General features: G+C 43.7%; 1 protein-coding gene and 1 long non-coding RNA gene across 4 annotated transcripts in view; one reads left to right on the top strand and one right to left on the bottom strand.

Moving 5' to 3' along the window:
- The window catches only part of LOC126980681 (uncharacterized), a 211,668-nt gene that overhangs the window by 183,962 nt on the left and 6,770 nt on the right, over window positions 1–20,936 (top strand). The window contains exons 1-2 of one of the 2 annotated variants that reach the window (XR_007733461.1): window positions 11,173–11,265; window positions 12,398–12,598. This is a non-coding gene — a long non-coding RNA (uncharacterized LOC126980681). Of the gene's footprint in view, window positions 1–11,172; window positions 11,266–12,397; window positions 12,599–20,936 lie in introns of those variants that run through there. The other variant, XR_007733460.1, reaches the window with a different exon arrangement.
- Window positions 18,074–20,936, bottom strand: part of LOC126980680 (uncharacterized) — a 98,353-nt gene continuing 95,490 nt past the window's right edge. Inside the window, exon 3 of one of the 2 annotated variants that reach the window (XM_050830810.1) lies at window positions 18,074–18,782. In XM_050830810.1, the coding sequence (XP_050686767.1) occupies window positions 18,665–18,782 (118 nt within the window). In that variant the 3' untranslated portion in view covers window positions 18,074–18,664. Of the gene's footprint in view, window positions 18,783–20,204; window positions 20,278–20,936 lie in introns of those variants that run through there. The other variant, XR_007733458.1, reaches the window with a different exon arrangement.

Genomic DNA, 20,936 nt, shown 5'->3' with positions numbered 1-20,936 from the left:
TCATTTTCCACCTCTTCCATCTCTATTTCCTTCCCCAATTCTTCCCATTGCTCTTCCTTTTCATTTTCTAGTCAATCCTTTTCTTTATCTTTCTTTGCTCATGTCAATCCTCCTGTTCCTTCCACTGTTCCCATCCCTGCCATGCCGCCGCTGTTGCGTGGTTTCACTTTTGTGTATCTGCCTCGACGTCAACTATTGTTACTCCTCTACACACCATCCCCTCCACTGCCGCGTCCCCCCCTCCCCCCCCCTCCCCGCCGCCACTACCTCCACTTCAACCCTCCCTCCCTCTGTCAGCTCTTCGCTCTCTCCTCTGGCCGTCTTCCTCTCCTTCCCTTCCTCCGTCCCTCGCCTCGTTCAGCCAGTGCCTCCCGCTGCTCCTTGTGAATTATGAAGTGCTTGTTGGCGGTTCACAAGGCTAACACACACATACACACACATTTGTTTCCTTTACTCCCGGGGACCGAATGGTAGTGTTGCCCCTTACCTAAAAGGAGTTTGGCAAGTTCCCCATTATAAGTATAATTAGGGAAGGCAGAGGATCATCTGGAGAGGTGAAATTGGATAATTGTTCGTAGCAGGATGGAATACACCAACCATCCTACCGGGACGGAGAGGGTTGGAAAAGGCCTTTGTCCTGCAGATGCGTGTTGGTTCTTATAAAACCTGTTAATATACTTTTCCTCCAGGCAAATTTGGTTCGAGTTGAAACCTATATTTTAAAAAAAATACCAGACGCTTCACTGAGCTCTAAAAATAATTGCAAATTGGCCTTGTTAAAAATGAAAGTTCAATACTTCGACATTTCCTTTGAGTTCTAACTGCTGTTGAGTCTCGAACTTATCTTAAGATAATTTATCTGAAACGTTTTCCTCCAAGACCGTCCATCAGATTACCCACCATCATACTTAGCTTAAACCACATGACCTTGCTACAATTTTCCCAGAGATTGATGTATCAAGTTCCGACAAAAATGCCTTTCTTTGGCCACATCATCCATCATTTCAGTGTCATTCCAGGATATAATTATCCCATCGTCATCGTGATTGCCCCTCATTTTTTGTTTAACCTAAATGCTGACGTGAAATATTGGGAAAAGATATCAGATAAAATATAATGGAAAGAGTGAGTGTTTACCTGGTGAATAAGGCGAAGGAGAGCGAAGAAACGTGGAAAGTATGGCGTGGTAGAAGGAAGAGAGTATGAGGGAGGCTCAGTTGAACCAGGTCGCAGAAATTGGAAAGGGAAAGACGAGGAATCAAGGGAGGGAGGAGAGGGGTGAAGGTATTGAGGAGCTTATGTCGTGATGGCGGAGCTGAAGAAGAGGTAGGGAGCGGGAAGGGAGAGAGGGAAGAGGAGGGATTAGAGGGGAAGTATATGACCCTTAGGGGAGAGAGAGAGAGAGAGAGAGAGAGAGAGAGAGAGAGAGAGAGAGAGAGAGAGAGAGAGAGAGAGAGAGAGAGAGAGAGAGAGAGAGAGAGAGAGAGAGAGAGAGAGAATGAACTGAAAATGAAATATGAAGTGAATGGGGAAAGAGGAGAGTGGAGATCGCAAATAGATGTTTTTTGTCGTGATACTTGGCAGAGGACGATAGATAGATAGATGTGGAGTGAAGCCTTCCTTGTGAGGGTCTATGGAAAGGATTGGGAGAGCGGACGGTCCTAGCCAAGTTCATATCTTCACTACAGGCCAATATCAGCACACTCGTCGTAAACCCAACACCACATACGCACAACTACCTAACCAACCGAAGCACCAATCAGCCTATCCCCCTACCACCCAACCAGCAAAATAGAAAACTAGTCAACCACCCAACCAACGAAATAGCAAACCAGTCAAACAAAACAAACATAAGAGCAGACTTGACACCCAACCAAAAAAATAGCACACCTGCCAACCACACGAACAACAGAGGGGCAAACTAGCCCAACCATATAACCAACGAAATAGCCAAACCACCCAACTACCCAAACAACAGAAGAGCAAACTAGACACACAACCACTTAACCAACGAAATAGCCAAACCAGCAAACTACCCAAACAAGAGAAATGCAAACTACACACAACCATTTAACCAGCGAACTAGCCAAACCAGCAAACTACCCAAACAACAGAAGAACAAACTAGACACACAACCACCCAACCAAAAAAATAGCCAATCCAGCCAACTACCCAAACAAGAGAAATGCAAACTACACACAACCACTTACCCAAACGAAATAGCCAATCCAGCCAACTACCCAAACAAGAGAAATGTAAACTATACACCCAACAACATAGCCAACCAGCCAAACAAGAGAAGTGCAAACTAGTCAGCCAAGCAAACAGACAGCATAGGCGCGCGACAGAAATACAATTAAAACTTTCCGAGGGCAATGCTCCTTATGATCACTCCCCTAGTATTACCTTTTTCTTCCCGAGACCACTTTAGGAGATTGCGAATATGTCAGTTTTTCGAGGTTATATTTAAGGCTTCGCGTCATGCATACATACAGACAGATAAACGGACAAAGACAGAAAGACAGACAGACGGACACAAGGCGAGTCTTATATCCCCTCCTCCATGAAACTAATTGGGCAGTTTTGTCATACTTAAGTTCCTGCATTTTACTCCTTTACGCGTCTTAAGAATAATAATAAAAACAAGGACAAAGGGAGCAATACGCGTGTGTGGACCACTTCAACGACTTACCATTAAGCTGTCTGAACGCTGGCTGATGTATTTATCACAAATGTTAACGGAATACATATAAAAGAAAAAAAATAGTCCGTAAAATATGATAAAACGTTGTCCCCTTTCCTTTAGCTCTAAACTAATTACAAGATATTTACCGATTGTTTTTTTAGATTATGTGCTTAGGGAGCTTATCAATTATGAGAGAGAGAGAGAGAGAGAGAGAGAGAGAGAGAGAGAGAGAGAGAGAGAGAGAGAGAGAGAGAGAGAGAGAGAGAGAGAGAGAGAGAGAGAGAGAGAGGTCTCCATAGCAACATTCAAGGTGGTAAGTAAGACGAGCACCTTGAGTGAGTGAGAGGAGGTGAGGGAACGAGGAGGTAAATGTATAATAATAGTAATAATAATAATAATAATAATAATAATAATAATAATAATAATAATAATAATAATAACAACAATACTGGAGAAAGAAGAGAGCGGGAACACGGGCATATTGTGGTAAGTGGCTGCCTGATCAGTGTCGCTTTAGGCTTCTTCAGTTCCCCTGCAGAAGCCTTAAACGACAATGGTCGGTCATATAGTCTCCAATGCACCCGCATTTCCTTTCTCCTCCTCCCCTGACTAGTCGAAAACGTCCCAATGGTAATTATGAAAATATTGATAATAATACGCTTAGGCAAGTAATTCCTCCTTTATTAGTTTCTAACGAAAGGCTCGAGGCACAACAGTAGTCTCGGACAGTCTTGTTTCGGTCAGGAAGAGTTAGAGGAGGGGAAATTTAATTGCAGAAAAGGAAATTGCAGCGAAGACTACGAATGTTGCAAAAGTTGATAAAGAAGTTAAAGGAGCGATCAAGACACCTCTTTGGTCGTCACCTCAATTGGGGTCCGACCTGGGAACTTATTTGGTCCCTTCCCTTATAGGGAGTTAGAGGCAATATTTCGAACTTGGTAATTCAATCAATATTGAGAATTTGAGAGTCTGTGGCATATGTGACAGGTGCCTTTTGTTTTGCATGAATAGGGAGACATGTTGAGTAATTTTACGTGAATAGAGAGATATAATTGTCGAGTGAGCAGTCATTTTTGTAACAGTGTTGTCAGCAATAACTGCGTGAGAGCCGCTGTACATCTCCCGCCCGGCTGCTGGTGCTGAGGTGCAGGTGTTCAGCTTTTGCCTCTTCATCTGCATCGGGCCCCTGCCTACCATGATCTGCCAATGATCCCTGTACTAACGCGGTTATCTTGGCGTCAGTACCACCACCACCACGACCTTCTAACCCCTCCCGTCTTGTCCTTCCTTGCAGTCCTCCCCTGACCTCCCCAGCCAGCACTATATAGCGGTCTCCAAGTCGCCTGGGAGAACCGAGGCCTAGTCCACACACCCACCAGCCAGGCTTATGCAAATTGGCACAATCCCTTTAAGCGATCTGGAGAAATTCGAGGAGGAATAGCCGGCAGGCTGGTGGCTGGGCCTCCCTGATCCCTGGCGGCAAAGGAGAAGAAAGAGGCGGAGGGTAATCAGGAGAAATATGGAATGGAGCGGAGCGAGGCAGACCTGCTCAGGAGACGGGAATAGCAGTGATGTAGTTTTCGAAACATTTACGACGTGGAATTATTTTTTCATGTTATGTTTACCTTCCCGCGCCATTACTCGTCGTCTACAACGCGCCAGTAAAGATAAAAGAAACTTCTCGCTTTTGATCGCGTTTCGCTTTGAGTCGCAGGATCATTTTTATATAACTGTATTGTATCCCGTCTACAACGCGTCAGAGAAGATCAAACAATGATCTCGCTCATATATATTTTTTTTTACTTTTTTTTTTGTCTCGCACGATCGTTTTTATGTAATAATATATTGTATCCATAGACATGCAATTTAAATTAATTTTTGGATTGACACGCTTTTTCGTAGTAACTGAACTACGTTGTTTTGATTAAAGTAAATATTTTTTTTAATAATAAACATTGCATCATTATGATGGGAATGATTCCTTATTTCCTGGCAACATTTATTTACCACACACAATAATACATTTTCTTCATCCTCGTTTTAAGTTGCTGGAACAAACAACACACAATTTTAACATTACGGAGCAATTTAATATTTTTTACGACCGTCTGTCACGCTCAATTACTCCTTAAATAGAAAACAACACATGAGATAACTGATGCAATAAAAATATTTAGACCTGAAAATCGTCCTTCATGGCATCATATAAAAATTACTTGTACTTCTTTTGTGTGAAATATTATTCGCGTAACTGAATCCTGTGCGAGTGTGTGGATTGCGTTAGCGTCGTTGTGTTTTCAGGACAACCCAGCGACTCGGGGTATACGAGGTCTTGGGTGTGAAATGATGATGTGAAAGTGTCCAACATGATCGGGAAAAGGTCTAGAAACGACCGCCGGATGCTGATTCGGCACAGGTGAAGGGGGCCTAAAAGTCGCTGGGTTGTCGTGGCCCAGAGTCGGCACAGTGTGAACGGGGCTCAATTCCTCGCCTTACCGTTGCAGTCTTCACCGATGAGTTAGACGTTGTGTTGCCTTCAACGGTAGTCTCGCGTTACCGTTGTGGTGTCTAGCCGCTTTCTCGGCTTACCTTCGCTTTGTGTAGCGTGACTCGGGCAAACACGCAGGCACCAGGGGATAGACATGGGCATGCACAAGTCAACCAGCAGGGTGGCTTGATTGTGGTTGTGGTGGTGGTGCTTGGCGGCTTTCCGAAGTGGCAGGGAAGAGGTTGAGGGGGTCTCGGCACTCAAACAATTCCTCGGAAGTCAGCCTGACCCTCGCTTGTGACCTTCAATTAATGACAGCATTCCCAAATTTCGTTTAATTAAATTGGACGTAATTCCTAGAAACCGTTGAGGTAATTAATTAAGAAAAGGTTACTGGTACACATTGCAGCATAATGCAAGTGAAGGTGGAGGCATGGAATACATATGGGCCCCAGTATACCATAAAGAAGGTGAAAGCATATATAAAGATGCACAAGGACATAAGCAGACTACAAGAGGTCAGATAACCTACACATGGCAGCCGCTGATAGTGGGTCAAGTGACATATTTCCCTTCCATCCAGATATATCTCTAAAATCATCTGAACGCTTTTAATTGCTTAACCAACAATATATATGTTCAGTTTGTTCCACTCACCCACCATCCTGTTTGTGAATGTTCTTTCTATTTCCTTCTTGAATTTAGCCAATATATAATCGATGCTGGAGTCCATAATGGCCAGGAACATTCTGGAGCATCTAGAGAAACATAGCTTAATTCACGACTCGCAGCATGGGTTCACGAAAGGTAGGTCATGCCTCACCAATCTCTTGTCCTTCTACAATAAAGTATTTGAGGCGGTAGACAGATGAAAATTATGGTGTAATCTATCTTGATTTTAGTAAAGCGTTTGACAAAGTTCCTCACCAACGACTGTTGCTTGAATTACACGCTCACGGAGGATAAAGTTTTGACCTGGGTCAAGGCGTGGCTTAGCAATAGGAAGCAAAGAGTGCAAATCAATGGTAAAAGATCTGACTGGGGATGTGTTACGTGTGGGGTCCCACAAGGTTAGGTATTAGGTCCACTTTTGTTTATTATTTATATCAATGACTTAGATACAGGAATTAGTAGTCATGTCAGTAAGTTTGCAGATGATACCAAGATCGGTAGAGTAATTGAGTCTGATCAGGACGCTAGTATTCTCCAGGATGAACTAAACAGATTGTATGACTGGGCGGATAAATGGCAGATGGAGTTCAGTGTAGCGAAGTGCAGTATTCTGAGTGTAGGTAGGAACAACCCCTCTCATAGCTATTGCTTAAATGACACTCTCATAAGCAGGTCTGGGTGCGAGAGGGATTTAGGGGTCTTAGTGAGCTCTGATCTTCGTCCAAGGGCACAATGCATTCGAGCTAGAAATCGAGCAAATAGGGTACTGGAATTTATTTCAAGGAGCGTAAGCAACAGAAGCGCCGAAGTCTTCCTCAAACTATGTTTAGCATTAGTTAGACCTCATCTTGACTATGCGGTTCAGCTCTGGTCACCCTACTATAGAATGGATATCAAAATGTTAGAATCGGTGCAGAGGAGGATGACTAAGATGATTCAGGGGTTGAGAAACTTGCCATACGAGGAAAGACTCAAACAGTTAAACTTGCATTCTCTAGAAAGGCGAAGGGTGCGTGGAGACATGATCGAGGCTTATAAATGGATGAAGGGCTTCAATAAGGGGGATATTCATGAAGTTTTGTTGGTAAGAGAACCGGGTAGGACACTAAGTAATAGTTTTAAACTGGATAAATTCAGACTCAACAGGGACTTAGGCAAAAATTGGTTTATTAACAGGGTGGTGGATGAGTGGAATAGCTTAGTAGTCACGTGATGAGTGCCAATACAATTGTCACATTCAAAAATATATTAGATAAATTCATGGACAGCGATATTAGGTGGGGTTAGTATTTAGATAGTTTACGTAACATGGCGCTTACGGGAAAAAAGTGACAGATGAACGGACAGGCAGGAACAGACGCAATGATAAACATATATAGTTAGGAGACATAGACAACCTGACAGATAGACACAGACACAGGTATACATGCATATATGTGTATCAAATACAGCTAGCAAGACAGATAAACACAATCAAACACGAAGACGAAGATGGACAGACACAGAAGACAAATTGACACAAAGAACCATACATACAGACAAACATACTTAGATAGAAATGTGACGTGACACTGACGGTCATACACAGACACAAAGGCACAGTGGCACAGGCAAATATAAGAGAGAGAGAGAGAGAGAGAGAGAGAGAGAGAGAGAGAGAGAGAGAGAGAGAGAGAGAGAGAGAGAGAGAGAGAGAGAGAGAGAGACACACACACACACACACACAGACAGACCGGCATAATAGGAGGAGGAACATTTACTGGCAGTCTTCCCTATTTGCGTCACCTCCTACCCACTAACCTCCACTGCTCAGCACGCCCCGCTGGCTGCTGCCTCGGCGCCTGGGTTGCGGGGCTTCAGGGCAAACAAGCAGGAAGGCCGCGTCGCCAGGGCCGTTAATTGGCCTCGGATCGGCTTCACGGCTGCACTAATTCACAGGAACTCTCTTGATGTCTCAGAGTTCGTCCTTTGAACCTGTGATTTTCGAATTTTATAAGGTCTATCACGTTCGTTGATTTATTTACACGTGCATTACTTTCTCTCTCATTCTAGTATTTGCATCATGACTACATTAAGTTAGGTAACAGGTGGAAAGATGACGTTTGTAGCTTGTGGTAAAAGAAAAAATCGTGAGAAGGAAAAGCCGAGTCGGTCTTCAATCAAACGGAAAAAGGAGAGAGAGAGAGAGAGAGAGAGAGAGAGAGAGAGAGAGAGAGAGAGAGAGAGAGAGAGAGAGAGAGAGAGAGAGAGAGAGAGAGCGTACTCTGCAGTTGATAAAGAAAAACTTATTAATTAACATTAATGATATTGCCGACACACTGGGTGTTGGGCGTCCTGTTAAGCTTTAAATCTTGCCATTAATCATTTATTTCCCCTTTTAACCCCTGTAGTGTCACCGCAGCTAAAACATGCATTGCTCAGCTTAAGGATCTATTAAAACGATTTGTCTGAGTGACGGAAGTGGTGGTGGCGTTGATGGTCGTAAAATTGATAGTAATGAGGAACGTGATGGAGTGGTGAGGTGGAATAACACTAGTTGGGGAATAGGACTTGGTGGTGGTAGCAGTGTCGGTGGAGTGTTGGTATTGATGTCTTACTGTGGTGGTTTAGGAGATAAATGGTGTACGAAGTTGGTGGTGGTGGATGTGGGTGGGGCTTATTGATGGTAGCAGTGGTGTTTGTGGTGATGGTGGTGTAGGAGTGGCGTAACGGCGAGGGTGTTGGCCTTGGTGTTTTGGTGGGTAATGGTGGTGGTGGTAGGGGTGGACGTAAAGCAGGAGTAGCTGTCATGTAACTATATAGTCGCAATGTGGAGGCTGCCGTGCTGGTGCTGGGCGGGGTCCGGCTACTAGAGGAGTATAATTCTGTTTTAACCTGTCTTTAGTAGGTCTGTGTTGTTGGTGCTGGTGTGGCTATTGTTGTTGGTGGTGTGGCTATTGTTGCTGGTGGTTGTGGCTATTGTTGTTGGTGGTTGTGGCTATTGTTGTTGGTGGTTGTGGCTATTGTTTTTGGTGGTTGTGGCTATTGTTGCTGGTGGTTGTGGCTATTGTTGCTGGTGGTTGTGGCTATTGTTGCTGGTGGTTGTGGCTATTGTTGTTGGTGGTTGTGGCTATTGTTGCTGGTGGTGTGGCTATTGTTGTTGGTGGTGTGGCTATTGTTGCTGGTGGTGTGGCTATTGTTGTTGGTGGTTGTGGCTATTGTTGTTGGTGGTTGTGGCTATTGTTGCTGGTGGTGTGGCTATTGTTGCTGGTGGTGTGGCTATTGTTGCTGGTGGTTGTGGCTATTGTTGTTGGTGGTTGTGGCTATTGTTGTTGGTGGTTGTGGCTATTGTTGCTGGTGGTGTGGCTATTGTTGTTGGTGGTTGTGGCTATTGTTGTTGGTGGTTGTGGCTATTGTTGTTGGTGGTTGTGGCTATTGTTGTTGGTGGTGTGGCTATTGTTGTTGGTGGTGTGGCTATTGTTGTTGGTGGTTGTGGCTATTGTTGGTGGTGGTTGTGGCTATTGTTGTTTGTGGTTGTGGCTATTGTTGTTGGTGGTGTGGCTATTGCTGCTGGTGGTTGTGGCTATTGTTGTTGGTGGTTGTGGCTATTGTTGTTGGTGGTGTGGGTATTGTTGTTGGTGGTTGTGGCTATTGTTGGTGGTTGTGGCTATTGTTGTTGGTGGTGTGGCTATTGTTGTTGATGGTTGTGGTGCTTCACCTGTCCACACACTCAGCTCCAAGGTCGTTACCGTCTCGCAGCACATCACCGCGGCCGCACCAGCACACCTTAACATGGCCGTAGTGAATAATAAAACAAAACAAACAAAAAAATTACTGATTTCAAGTTTCAACGAAGGCCACTAACATTTTTTTTTTTTTTTTTTTATTAGGACGATTATTTTTCCTCCTACACTTCGTACCCAGCATTAAACTGATATAAATATACAAATGCAGAACATGGAATATGCATTGAATGTTTGGCAGCGGCGCGAGGCCAAAACTTATGTTAAGGCGTGTTCTTGTGGCGGACCAAACATTTTCATTAAAAAAATATTTGTTTTTAATCAAGGAATATGAATAGTAATGACATTATATTATGGTAAAAACTTAGCGCGTGCTAGAGAACACACACACACACACACACCACACACACACACACACCACACACACACACACACACTCACACTCACACACACACTCACACTCACACTCACACACTCTCTCTCTCTCTCTCTCTCTCTCTCTCTCTCTCTCTCTCTCTCTCTCTCTCTCTCTCTCTCTCTCTCTCTCTCTCTCTCTCTCTCTCTCTCTCTCTCTCTCTCTCTCTCTCTCTCCAATGATTACACGAGTTTAACTATTTTCACAAACTGTCAAAGTTAAACTAACGGATACGATAAACACGTCAATTTCATGTAATGTGTGTGTGTGTGTGTGTGTGTGTGTGTGTGTGTGTGTGTGTGTGTAAAAGGCATTCACGACTAGAAAATTGAGTGAATATTGATTTATAAGTTTATCTACCATACGGTTTTTTTTATGTGTTGGCTATAGCACTGGCAGGTTGCGGAGCCTCTTGGATGACCCCAGCCCGTTAGTTGCGCAGGCGAATCTTATTTATAGTGGCTGACGTGATGTATGACTCTTGCCTGGCCCATCCTGCCACCCCGATGCACCACTTGAAGGAAATCACTGAAGTTGGAATTGACTGAAGATTTCGGCAGCATGTGGTAATCTTCCGCCACTCGGCAAGGGTTAAGAATTGTCAGCTTGCATTGGTGGGACTAGAACCAGGTGCCTGGGCTCACCACCCTAGCACGCTGACCACTTGGATACTTTTTTTTTTCAAATTGAAATCATGCAAACCATCGTCGTGAATGAGACAGGAGGAGAAAAAAAAGAGGGGAATATAGAATGAAAGAGAAAGAAAGAAATAATGAGAGAAAGAAAAGAAGGAATTAAGAAAAATAGAAAGAATGGAAAAAGAGGAAAACAAAAAAGAAAAAGAGAGAAACAGATAGAAAGAAAGAATGAGAGAAAGGAAAGAATGAAAAAGGAGAGAGAGAGAGAGAGAGAGAGAGAGAGAGAGAGAGAGAGAGAGAGAGAGAGAGAGATGGTTATTAGTTATAAATAAAATTTAATCCTATGTGAAAGGCAGGAGGGGCTACTGTGGGAAAAATGATATTAGTGGAGAGTAACTAACAGATCACGCACAATAAAAAAATAACTCTTTGATAAGGATAACAGTTATGTGGTCCACGCCGTTCGCTGCCACCGTGGCCGCAGCGTGATCGGAGCCTCGAAACAGAGGCTTCGTGGTGACGTCACAGTTCGAATCTATTCTCCGTGATCAGTTGTCTTGGAATGGTGAGAGCGAAAAGTCACGCTAATGCGTTGTGCCTCTATTTTCATTGTTATCGTTGTTCCGGCTTGATCTTCATCGAACGTGAGTTGTATACCATTAAAACCGTTACGTGCAGTGAAGGTATAGACCATTTTTATGTTGAGTTAACGTATTCTGCTAAGTAATAATTGTTAACACATGCTTACCCCTTCCCGCAATTGTGTCCAGGACTTTGATAGCTAAAGGATTATTTAAAACAAAACTTGAATAATAATCCTAAACAAGTGATAATGCTGTTAATATAATAGTTTTGAAGCAAGCAGAGTATTTGATAGGTACGCTCGGAGGATGTGTGTGTGTATTAGTAAACAAGGTACCGTCGGGCTTCATCCCATCGCCCCCTATGTATCCTTGTTCTCTTTTTTTAATTAATCACATTGCGATTTTCTATTGGTAGTGGTTGAATTGTGGTGACAGTAGAGATTGAGGTTAACACGATAGTTATGAGGGTTATAATTATAGGAGTGAGATAAGATCGTCTTGTGCGACGGGGCAGCAGGAGTGGCGGAGACAAGCTTTAGCGAACTCAAAACAGGACGCAGCATAAACATTTCTTTTATATATAGAAAAAAAAGTATATTGCCGCATCTCGAATTACCTCTTGCATATTATTTGTAACAATTTGTATTTGCATATTTTAGAGGAAACAACTAATATCTGCCAATGCCCACTCTTCACTTAGATACATTTATGCTCTTGCCATTGTTTTGAATTGATTCAGTCTGATCGTCGTTAGATTTATGAATATCTTTATTTTTATTGTCAAGTTTTATCAATTCTGCCAATTATCTGAACCCTTATTTTTTCTCATTGCTTATGTTTGATAATTTTTTTCCTTTGTCAAACATATAAACCTTTTGCCGAAAAAATGGTCACTAGTAAGGTTTGTGATGAGCTGCAAGCAGTAGAGAGGGGGTGAAAAGGAACAAGGTTGGAAGAGTGAAACATTGATATAGGGATCGGACCTTTTATTCTGTAATTTTCATTTTATAAGTTCATATCTTTACACTGTCCAAAGAAAATCAAGTTACCTCTAAATTCGTATCATGGAAAAATTTTCGTTTCAAAGTTTCTGGAAATAACAAAAAGCAGTCAGTCTCAGGTGGGCACACAGTGATTTGTTTTCCTTTCTGCTACTGTGTGGCTCAGTTTTTATGATGAATGTTCGTTTCAGAGTTATGGATTTTCAAAGAACAAAGAGATCCCGAGCCTCAGGTGGCCTGGGGCAGCAACCGCGGCGGCACTCGGTGCATAGCTGGGTGGGAAGAGTGGGCTTTGGGATATTGAGGACGGGGAAGCTGGAGCAACCAGTACAGATCAACCGGCAACAGTTCAAGCTCTGAGGTTCAAGGAAGACTGAGCACTCCGTAAAAAGGTTAGTACAAATAGTGATTCACCTGTCAGGTATACAGGGCACTCTCTTACTTGTGGAGTGGCTTTCCTAATTGTCACAACTAGGTAAGTGGACATATTACATCCCTAGAGACGGGATGCTGCCCACCCCCCAATTTTCCAGTTTTCTTGTTATTGGGTGAGTCAGTAGTTTTAGTCGTTACCCTTTAGGCCTCCTCCGTCTCTCAGGGACCGTCCACCCGGCCAGCAGTGCAAAAAAGTGCCGCCGTAGTTGCCACTCTATGGCCACCGTGGACTAGTAGCTGCTTTATTTTTTAACTTTGAAAAAAAAATACATGAAATTATTACTTTAGATCATTCCACATGGGAAACCAGTTGGCGTATAGGTGAAAAAATGCCATTATATAACATAATAGCTATCCTAGTATCAACCTAGACCACATTCGATGATAAAAGTATAACAGAATCAGCTAATGCTTTCTCCGCAGGTCACGTCGAGGTTAGTGTTTCAGGGTTACACCGCAAGTATATAGCAGAGGTAAAGTTGTGTAGGTGAGGGGATCATTGTAGGTGAGGGGATCATTGTAGGTGAGGGGATCACGTAACCAGGGTCGGGCGTGGATCGTCGCCTCGTGAAGCTATGACCTTCGCTTTCTAATTGGCCATCAGCGGTCCAGAATGCCATGGCGAAGCCCAAACATCTGGTAATAATAACGTGCCGCTGAAACTTTCCGCTTTTGTGGCGCCTTCATATTGCTGCCTCGTTCGTGCCCTCCTTGCTTCCCTCCACCCTTCCTTCCTTACTTACTTACTTACTTCTTTCCACATTTGCTATTTGCTTGTTTGCTTGCTTCCTTCCTTCTTCCCCTCCTTTCTTCCTTCCCTTCGTCTTTCCTTACTTACCTTTCTCTTTCCTCACGTCATTACTCTCATCTCCCCATTCTCCCTTATTTTTATTTGTAACATTTCCTTGCTTCATTCCTCCCTTCATTCGTTTTCCTCTTTGTCGTTTCCTTTTCCTGTCATTTCCTCTTCCTTTCTTCTCTTATCTTCCTGGCTGCCATAAAGACGAGGAAATTACCTGTTGGGGAGATGAAGTAAGGCTGAGTGATGTCGGCGGCAATAAACCTTATGTCCGCGGTGGAGCCATTAACAAAGCTATGAACGTTCTTATGCGCCTTAGCTACATGATCACATTTTCATTTACCATTAGCATTCGTTGTTGCTGGGTTTGTAACCATGACACGAAACCTGTAAAAAAATAAGGTGAGATTTAGGTCATATAAACTTAATAGTTAGGATAGCCAATCTGGCAACTATAGCAAAAAAGGGGGGTGGGGTGTAGGCGAAAGGAGACTCATCATATCAAGGAACGGGCCTTTTATGTATACCTTTATTGGTTAATGTTCATAGTTATAAAAACAAAGCTTTATCATCATTAACTCTTTAGGAATTACATCTAAATTTCAAAGGCAAAAAAAAAAGTAGCCAAAAGAAAGGTCAATTTTGGGAAGAGAGTTGTCTTAATATTCCTCTCTGGAAGGAGATCAAATCGTAGGCAGGAAGAAATACAGACGAAAGAAGACTGTTCCAGTAAAAGGGATGAACGAATGAAGATGCTGGTTAACTCTTGCATAAGGGATTTCGACAGTATAGGATGAACTTGAGTAGAAAGTCGAGTGCAGCGGGACCGCTGGAGGGGAGTAGGCGTGCAGTTAGCAAGTTCAGAAGAGCAGTCGGCATGAGGATATCGGTAGAAGATAGAAATAGATGCAAAATTGCGGCGTAATTCAAGAGGTAGGAGACTGTCAGTACGAGAGGGAGAGCCTTAGACTCTACTCTATCCAAGAGGGCTGTGTGTGTGTGTGGAGCCCCCCCCCCCCCCCTCACACACACATGAGATGCATACTCCATACAAGGCTCCTGTATATAGAAGTCATCTGTGCGGGGGAGTAGAACTGTCGGAGACGATACAGAACGCTCAACCTCGAGGAAGCTGATTTAGTAAGAGAGGAAATGATAAGTTTCCAGCTCAGATTCTGAGTTACAAGGATAGACCGAGGATGTTCATAGACCGAGGATGTTCATAGACCGAGGATGTTCATAGACCGAGGATGTTCATAGACCGAGGATGTTCAGTACACACAGAAGAAGGTGACAGCTGAGTGTTGTCGGATAACATGGGATAGGTGTTTATCATCCAAATCCCTTACGCACGAGTTAACCAGCATCTTCACTCTTCCATCCCTCACGCTGGTAAACTCTGGAACAATCTTCCTTCATCTGTATTTCCTCCTGCCTACGACTTGAACTCTTTCAAGAGGAGGGTATCAGGACACCTCTCCTCCCGAAATTGACCCATCTTTCGGTCACCTCTTTGGATTCTTTTTAGGAGCAGCGAGTAGCGGGCTTTTTTTATTATTGTTTAATTTTTTGGGGTGCCCTTGAGCTGTCTCCTTTATTGTAAAAAAAAATACTATAAAATGCTAGAAAGCAAAATACAGCCCTGAAGCTAAATATTCAGGAGACGAAACCTCTCTTGTTGCCTCCTGCCGTTCACGAAGTAGATACGAGCTCGCTTGCACTCGCTCTGCAGTGGCCATGTTTATCATAATATCGACGCAGACCTTAAAACCTACTAAGAATGGGTAATATATTGATTTGTTTTCCGACCAGTAAGTCCTGTATTTGGGCATTTGACTTCAAACAATAACTTGTATTCCGAAATTCCGAAACAGGGCTAGTACTTCCTAGACAGATTTCCGGGTGGCCGAGTGTGGCGCTGCTTGTATCGTTAATAAGTTTACTTTATCATGTCATTGGATTCACCTCCTATTCTATTGGACTTGAAATAATGTTTGCGAATAAAACATGTTCTTGTACTTTCTCGTTCTTTTTTTTCTGAGCTGAGTGAGATAACCAAAGGGAGGCGGATTAGACACGAGCTTGTCAGCGTAAGTCTTTTATTTATATCATTTGTTTCATGTAATGTTGAATAGTCGTACCTTATGTCAGACCTCCACCTTCCTAATTTTCTTCACTATTTCCTTCCTTACATTTTTACTTCATTTTCTTTCTAAACATTATTTTTTTGTCTCATTTCACTCATTAATATTTTCCGCTATGTTACCTCTCTACCTTTTTTCTTTCCTTCCATCCAACCTCGTACTCTTTGTAAATGTTTGTTTCTGTCCATTATTTTTCTTCCGTTTTTGTTTTTTACCCCCTCTTCCCTTCCCTCTTTCATGTACGTTCTTCAACCTTTCTTTCTACCCTTACGACATTCATTTCTACATGCGTTCCTGCCTTTTTCTTTCTTCCCTACATACTTTTCTTTCCCCTCCGGTGGTCTTTCCTTCCTACGGGCATGCGTGTCCTTCCTCCTCCCCCCCCCTCCACGACGGAAAGGGGTGTTTGCCGAGTCCCATCCGTACCCATTAATCAGTCGGTATGCTGAACCAAGCTCTTTCATGAAGGTTACTGACTGGAAAGGGCAAGGCGAGTCCAGCACGTGATCCGGCTATATGTTAATGACGATCACACACACAAGTATCCCTCCTTACCTTGATTCCATCCTCTCTTCCATTTTAAACCTCGCCCGTCCTCTCGCCTAAGCCTACTTTCTCTTCCCATTAATCACACTTTGGCTCGCTGTTTCCTGCCCCGGTTGTTTTTTCCTGTTGCCCTACTCTCTTTTTTGTCTTCTCTCCCACTCTCTGTCCGGTGTTCCAGCCTCTCTTTTTTCCCATTTTCTTCCGGGGTGTAACATTTGTCTTGTTCCTATTTGGTCTCCCACATCCAATTTCTCAGTTTTGCTCACCTTTGTTCTTTATTGTAGTGTTGTTTGCCGCCTTTCTCTCTCCTCTTCTCCTTTTCCCTCCGCTTCGCTTTCCTTCCGTTTCCTTTCCTTCCGTTTCCTTTCCTTTCTTTTCCTTTCCTCTCCTCTCCTCTCCTCTCTCCTTTCCTCCTCTCTCCCACGCACTAGTTTATGTTGAAGGAGAGAGAGAGAGAGAGAGAGAGAGAGAGAGAGAGAGAGAGAGAGAGAGAAACACACCTATCATTATATTTCCTAGTAATTTACGTTCCCTTTAGTCTCTCGTCCTTTCCACTCTCAGATCCTTCCCTTTCATCAAGCCCTCCTCCTCCTCCTCCTCCTGCTGCTTTTGTTGCTCTTTTCTTTACTTATTTCTTTTGCCTCCTGTTTTGCGTCGTCGTCATCTTCCTCCTCTTCTCCTTTTCCTTCCTTCCTTCCTTCCCTTCGTCTTTCTCTTTTTCTTTATTCTTCCATCTTCCTTCTCTCCATTTCTTTCTCTCGTCGTCTTCATTTTTCTTTTTCCTCTTCGTTCTTTTTCATATTTCATCTCTTCTTTTTGTTTCTTCTTCCTCCCCTTCTTCACCTTCTCTTTATTCCTTTTCTTCTGTATATTTCTTCTTTCCTCCTCTCCTTCGCATTATCTTTTTTCCTTTTCTTTTGTTTGTTTCTTCTTCCTTCTCTCCTTCATCTTCTCTTTATTCATTTTCTTCTGTTTGTTTCTTCTTCTTCCTCTCCTTCATCTTCTCTTTCTTCATTTTCTTCTGTTTGTTTCTTCTTCCTCCTCCCTTTCGCCTTTTCTCTATTCCTTTTCTTCTGTTTATTTCTTCTTCCTCTCCTTCACATTATCTTTATTCATTTTCTTCTGTTTTTCTTCTTCCTCTCCCTCACCTTCTTTACACTATATACCTCTACATTTCCTTCCTCTCCTCTATATTTCTCCCTTCCGTCAGAAAGTTTGATGCTCCGCAGTTTTTTATAGCTAGTATTTTAAAAACTAACGCTGCCTTGACATCTTATCGTGTGCTCAGCAAATGGCAGGAGGAGCAGAAGAAGGAGAAAGACGAACGTTAAGTAAGAGGAGGAGGTGAAGGACGAGGAGGAGGACTGGGAAGAGGAAGATGAGTACGAGCGTTAGGTAAGAGGAGGAGAAGGTGAAGGACGAGAAGGACGTATATAGAGAGGAAGAGGCGTGTCGTGTGAAGAAGGAGGAGAAGGGTCTGACCATGTTCCTCCCGGTCCGCTGAGCAAATCCGATGTTCAGGTTACGGGCAACTTAATCTCCCGATGCTTTAAGTCAAGTCTCGGCGCGTTATCAGCGAGATGCGCCATTAGCTTTGGGTTTTAGAGGCAAGATTTAGGTCGACTTAACCGCCTTTACTGACGTGGGTAACTCCGCCGTGCCCAGCCGCTAAGCCGAGCCTGAGGGTGACGTGTGGCGGTAGCTAGAGTGGTGTGTGTGTGTGCGCTTAGGGGCGAGACAGACAGACACACAGACAGACAGACACAGACAGACAGACACAGACAGAGACAGACACAGACAGAGACAGACACAGACAGACAGACACAGACACACAGACAGACAGACACAGACAGACAGACACATACACAGACAGACACAGACAGACACATACACAGACAGACAGACAGACACATACACAGACAGACAGACAGACACATACACAGACAGACAGACAGACAGGTTTTCTCATATGTCTGCCAACCTTCCCTTTTTACCATGATCACCACCGCCACCCCACCACCACCGCCACCTTCATTACCAACAACAAAGCTATAAGTCCTTTTGTCCTTCGTTAGACAAGGGCGAGGAGTGAGTGCCTGCATGTTCCTTGGGTGTTTGTGTCGAGGCGAAGGAGGAAAATGTCATTATTGTAGTCCTGACGACCGGGAAAGAGCGAGACGAAGGGCGGGGCGGCGTGTGCGTTGCAAGGGAGGATCAAATGGGAGACTGTGATGGCGGGAAAGAGGGAAATATAAAATTGAGAAAATGTATTCAGAAAAATTACTTGTAAATGGAGCTGAAAAATTTATTCACATTGCCTGGTATTTCTTTTTGGTAATACAACTTGCAAATGTAGTTGATGTCTATTGCTGTATTATTTGTCATTTTACTAAATAAAGCAGCGTTGATGTAATAAATGTTCCAAGGAGAATGTTTGAGAGTGTTTTCGTATTAATTCATGTACTCTGGTGAATGACATCCTGAGCCGAGTGACCACACAGCTCAACAAGCTTCAGAACAGGACAACGGACACTCTATCTTTCTGTTAACGGTGCGTCTTTTCCTCCGACTGTGCTCTCCAGCGTCTCGGAGCCACTGTTCGCCTTGGTCCCTCCTGTCATGCTGCGGGATATGTGGCACTTCCTTAGTGATCTGTAAGGAAGGAGAAAACTCAGCACTTTCCTTTGTAAGTCTTCCTTTTGAGAATTTCTGTTCTAATAAAAGAAAATCAACTGCACAGACAAGGGTTCGATTTTGCTCTTGATTTAACGCGTAGGGGGATCATGTTTCTTAATGGTCCCTCCAAGCGAGAAAAATGAGAAAAAATCACCCCTCACACAAACCATTTCATAATATATATTAAAGTATTTGTGATCAGATTATGTATCATCTATTTTGGGGGGTTTATATCATGGCACAAATTTGGCCCGTCGCTGCTACACGGTAAAGCCACAAATTTGGCCCGTCGCTGCTACCGGGTTGAGAAACATGATCCCTGCAGCTACTAGGTTAAGGTTTGACCTCACGACCTATTTGCAACCCTATATTAACTAAGAGCTTGGTAATTAGTTCTCAAATTATGAAAGTGACGACCCAGTAAATGAACTATAGCAACCTCCTCCTCCTCCTGTCCCACCTCCCCCTCTTCCTCCTACTAAGAGCTGTGTACCTCCCGTCGCTTGGTAATTAGTTCTCAGATTATGAAAGTGACAACCCAGTGAATGAACTATAGCAACCTCCTCCTCTTCCTCCTCCTACCAACACCATAACGCCAACCATCCACCTCTCGCTCTCGTCTCCTCCACACACCCTTCCTCGTCTGGTCCCGCTCCACTCCCTTTCTTTCCCTCGATTTCCGCTCCCATCTCCTGCCTCTTTTAATTTGCTTCCCTGTCAGACTCCCGCGTCCGCTGTTCCCTCCCTCCTGTCTTCTATTCCTGCTCCGTGATGGAGGAGTGAGGGAAACTGGCCCCCTTTTCCGTCTCTCCGCCTCTCTCGGGGAAAGGTCTGACAGTGGATGGACGGGGACCTGTATGAGCTTATGTACAGACAGTTGAAGTTCCTGGAATTACACACACACACACACACACACACACACACACACACACACACACACACACACACACACACACACACACACACACACACACACACACACACACACACACACACACACACACACACCGGCACACACACACACACACACACACACACACACACACACACACACACACACACACACACACACACACACACACACACACACACACACACACACACACACACACACACACACACACACACACACACACACACACACACACACACACACACACACACACACACACACACACACACACACACCCGCACACGCCTGCACACACTTCCCTAGACGATAAGCTCTTTAGAAATTTCCTCTGGGATCTCTGGTTCGGCGTCTCCTTTACTCATTCTCCCTCCTTACCCTCTACTTTTCGGGTCCTTTCTCGCAAACATATATAACTCTCTCTCCCTCTTCTCTCCGCCCTCCACTTCCAACCACCTTCTCCCCCTCCCTTCCTCTCTAAACGATGGCCTTAGCCTGTCTGATAGAGGATTTGTGTGTTGACCTGCCAGCACCAACCCGTAGCTTCTTTGGCTCCCTGCCCTGCGGAGGTGAAGGGGGAAAGTTCATGTAGAGTGAACTAAATGTTACGACAAGGAAGTGTTTTATTTTTAAGTTTCTTTCACCTATTCATGTTTGCTTATACTTTGTCACTGATCTTGTATTGTCGCTGTCACACTTATCTATATAGTAAGAACATAAGGAGTCTGCAAGAGGCCGGTTGCGCAATTTCTATTTTCTGAATTATATCTTCATTCTAACTTGCATCAGTATCATCCTCTCATCCTATCAATTGCCATCTTCACCTAATCATTATTATTTTCACAAACATACCTATATTAACCATCATTTTATCATCATCATATAACAGCACAGTGTTCAAGCGTGGGGCAAGGCCATTAATATCTTGGAAAATTTCACTTACCCTGGTACGTCTCGTCAAGAAGGCTTAATTAAGAACTAGCTCATTGCGGATATATTGCGTTGTCGATACCTCTTCAGAAAGACGAACATCTAGATCTTCAAGTCGCTTGTTCTCCCTGTCTCTATAGCTGTGTGACATGGACAATTGGAGACTTAAGAGGCGGATTGATGCCTGTGGTAATACGCTTGCGCAGACTCATGGGATATCGCTGGAATATGTAACAGTGGTAAAACGGCGATTCCTCCGTGAGATTGAATCGATAACTATTACCTGCATA

Source organism: Eriocheir sinensis, chromosome 45 (genome assembly GCF_024679095.1).
Source record: "Eriocheir sinensis breed Jianghai 21 chromosome 45, ASM2467909v1, whole genome shotgun sequence".
Taxonomy (NCBI): Eukaryota; Metazoa; Arthropoda; class Malacostraca; order Decapoda; family Varunidae; genus Eriocheir; species Eriocheir sinensis.
The sequence above is the reverse complement of the archived record's forward strand: the minus strand, read 5'-3'. Positions and strand labels throughout refer to the sequence as shown.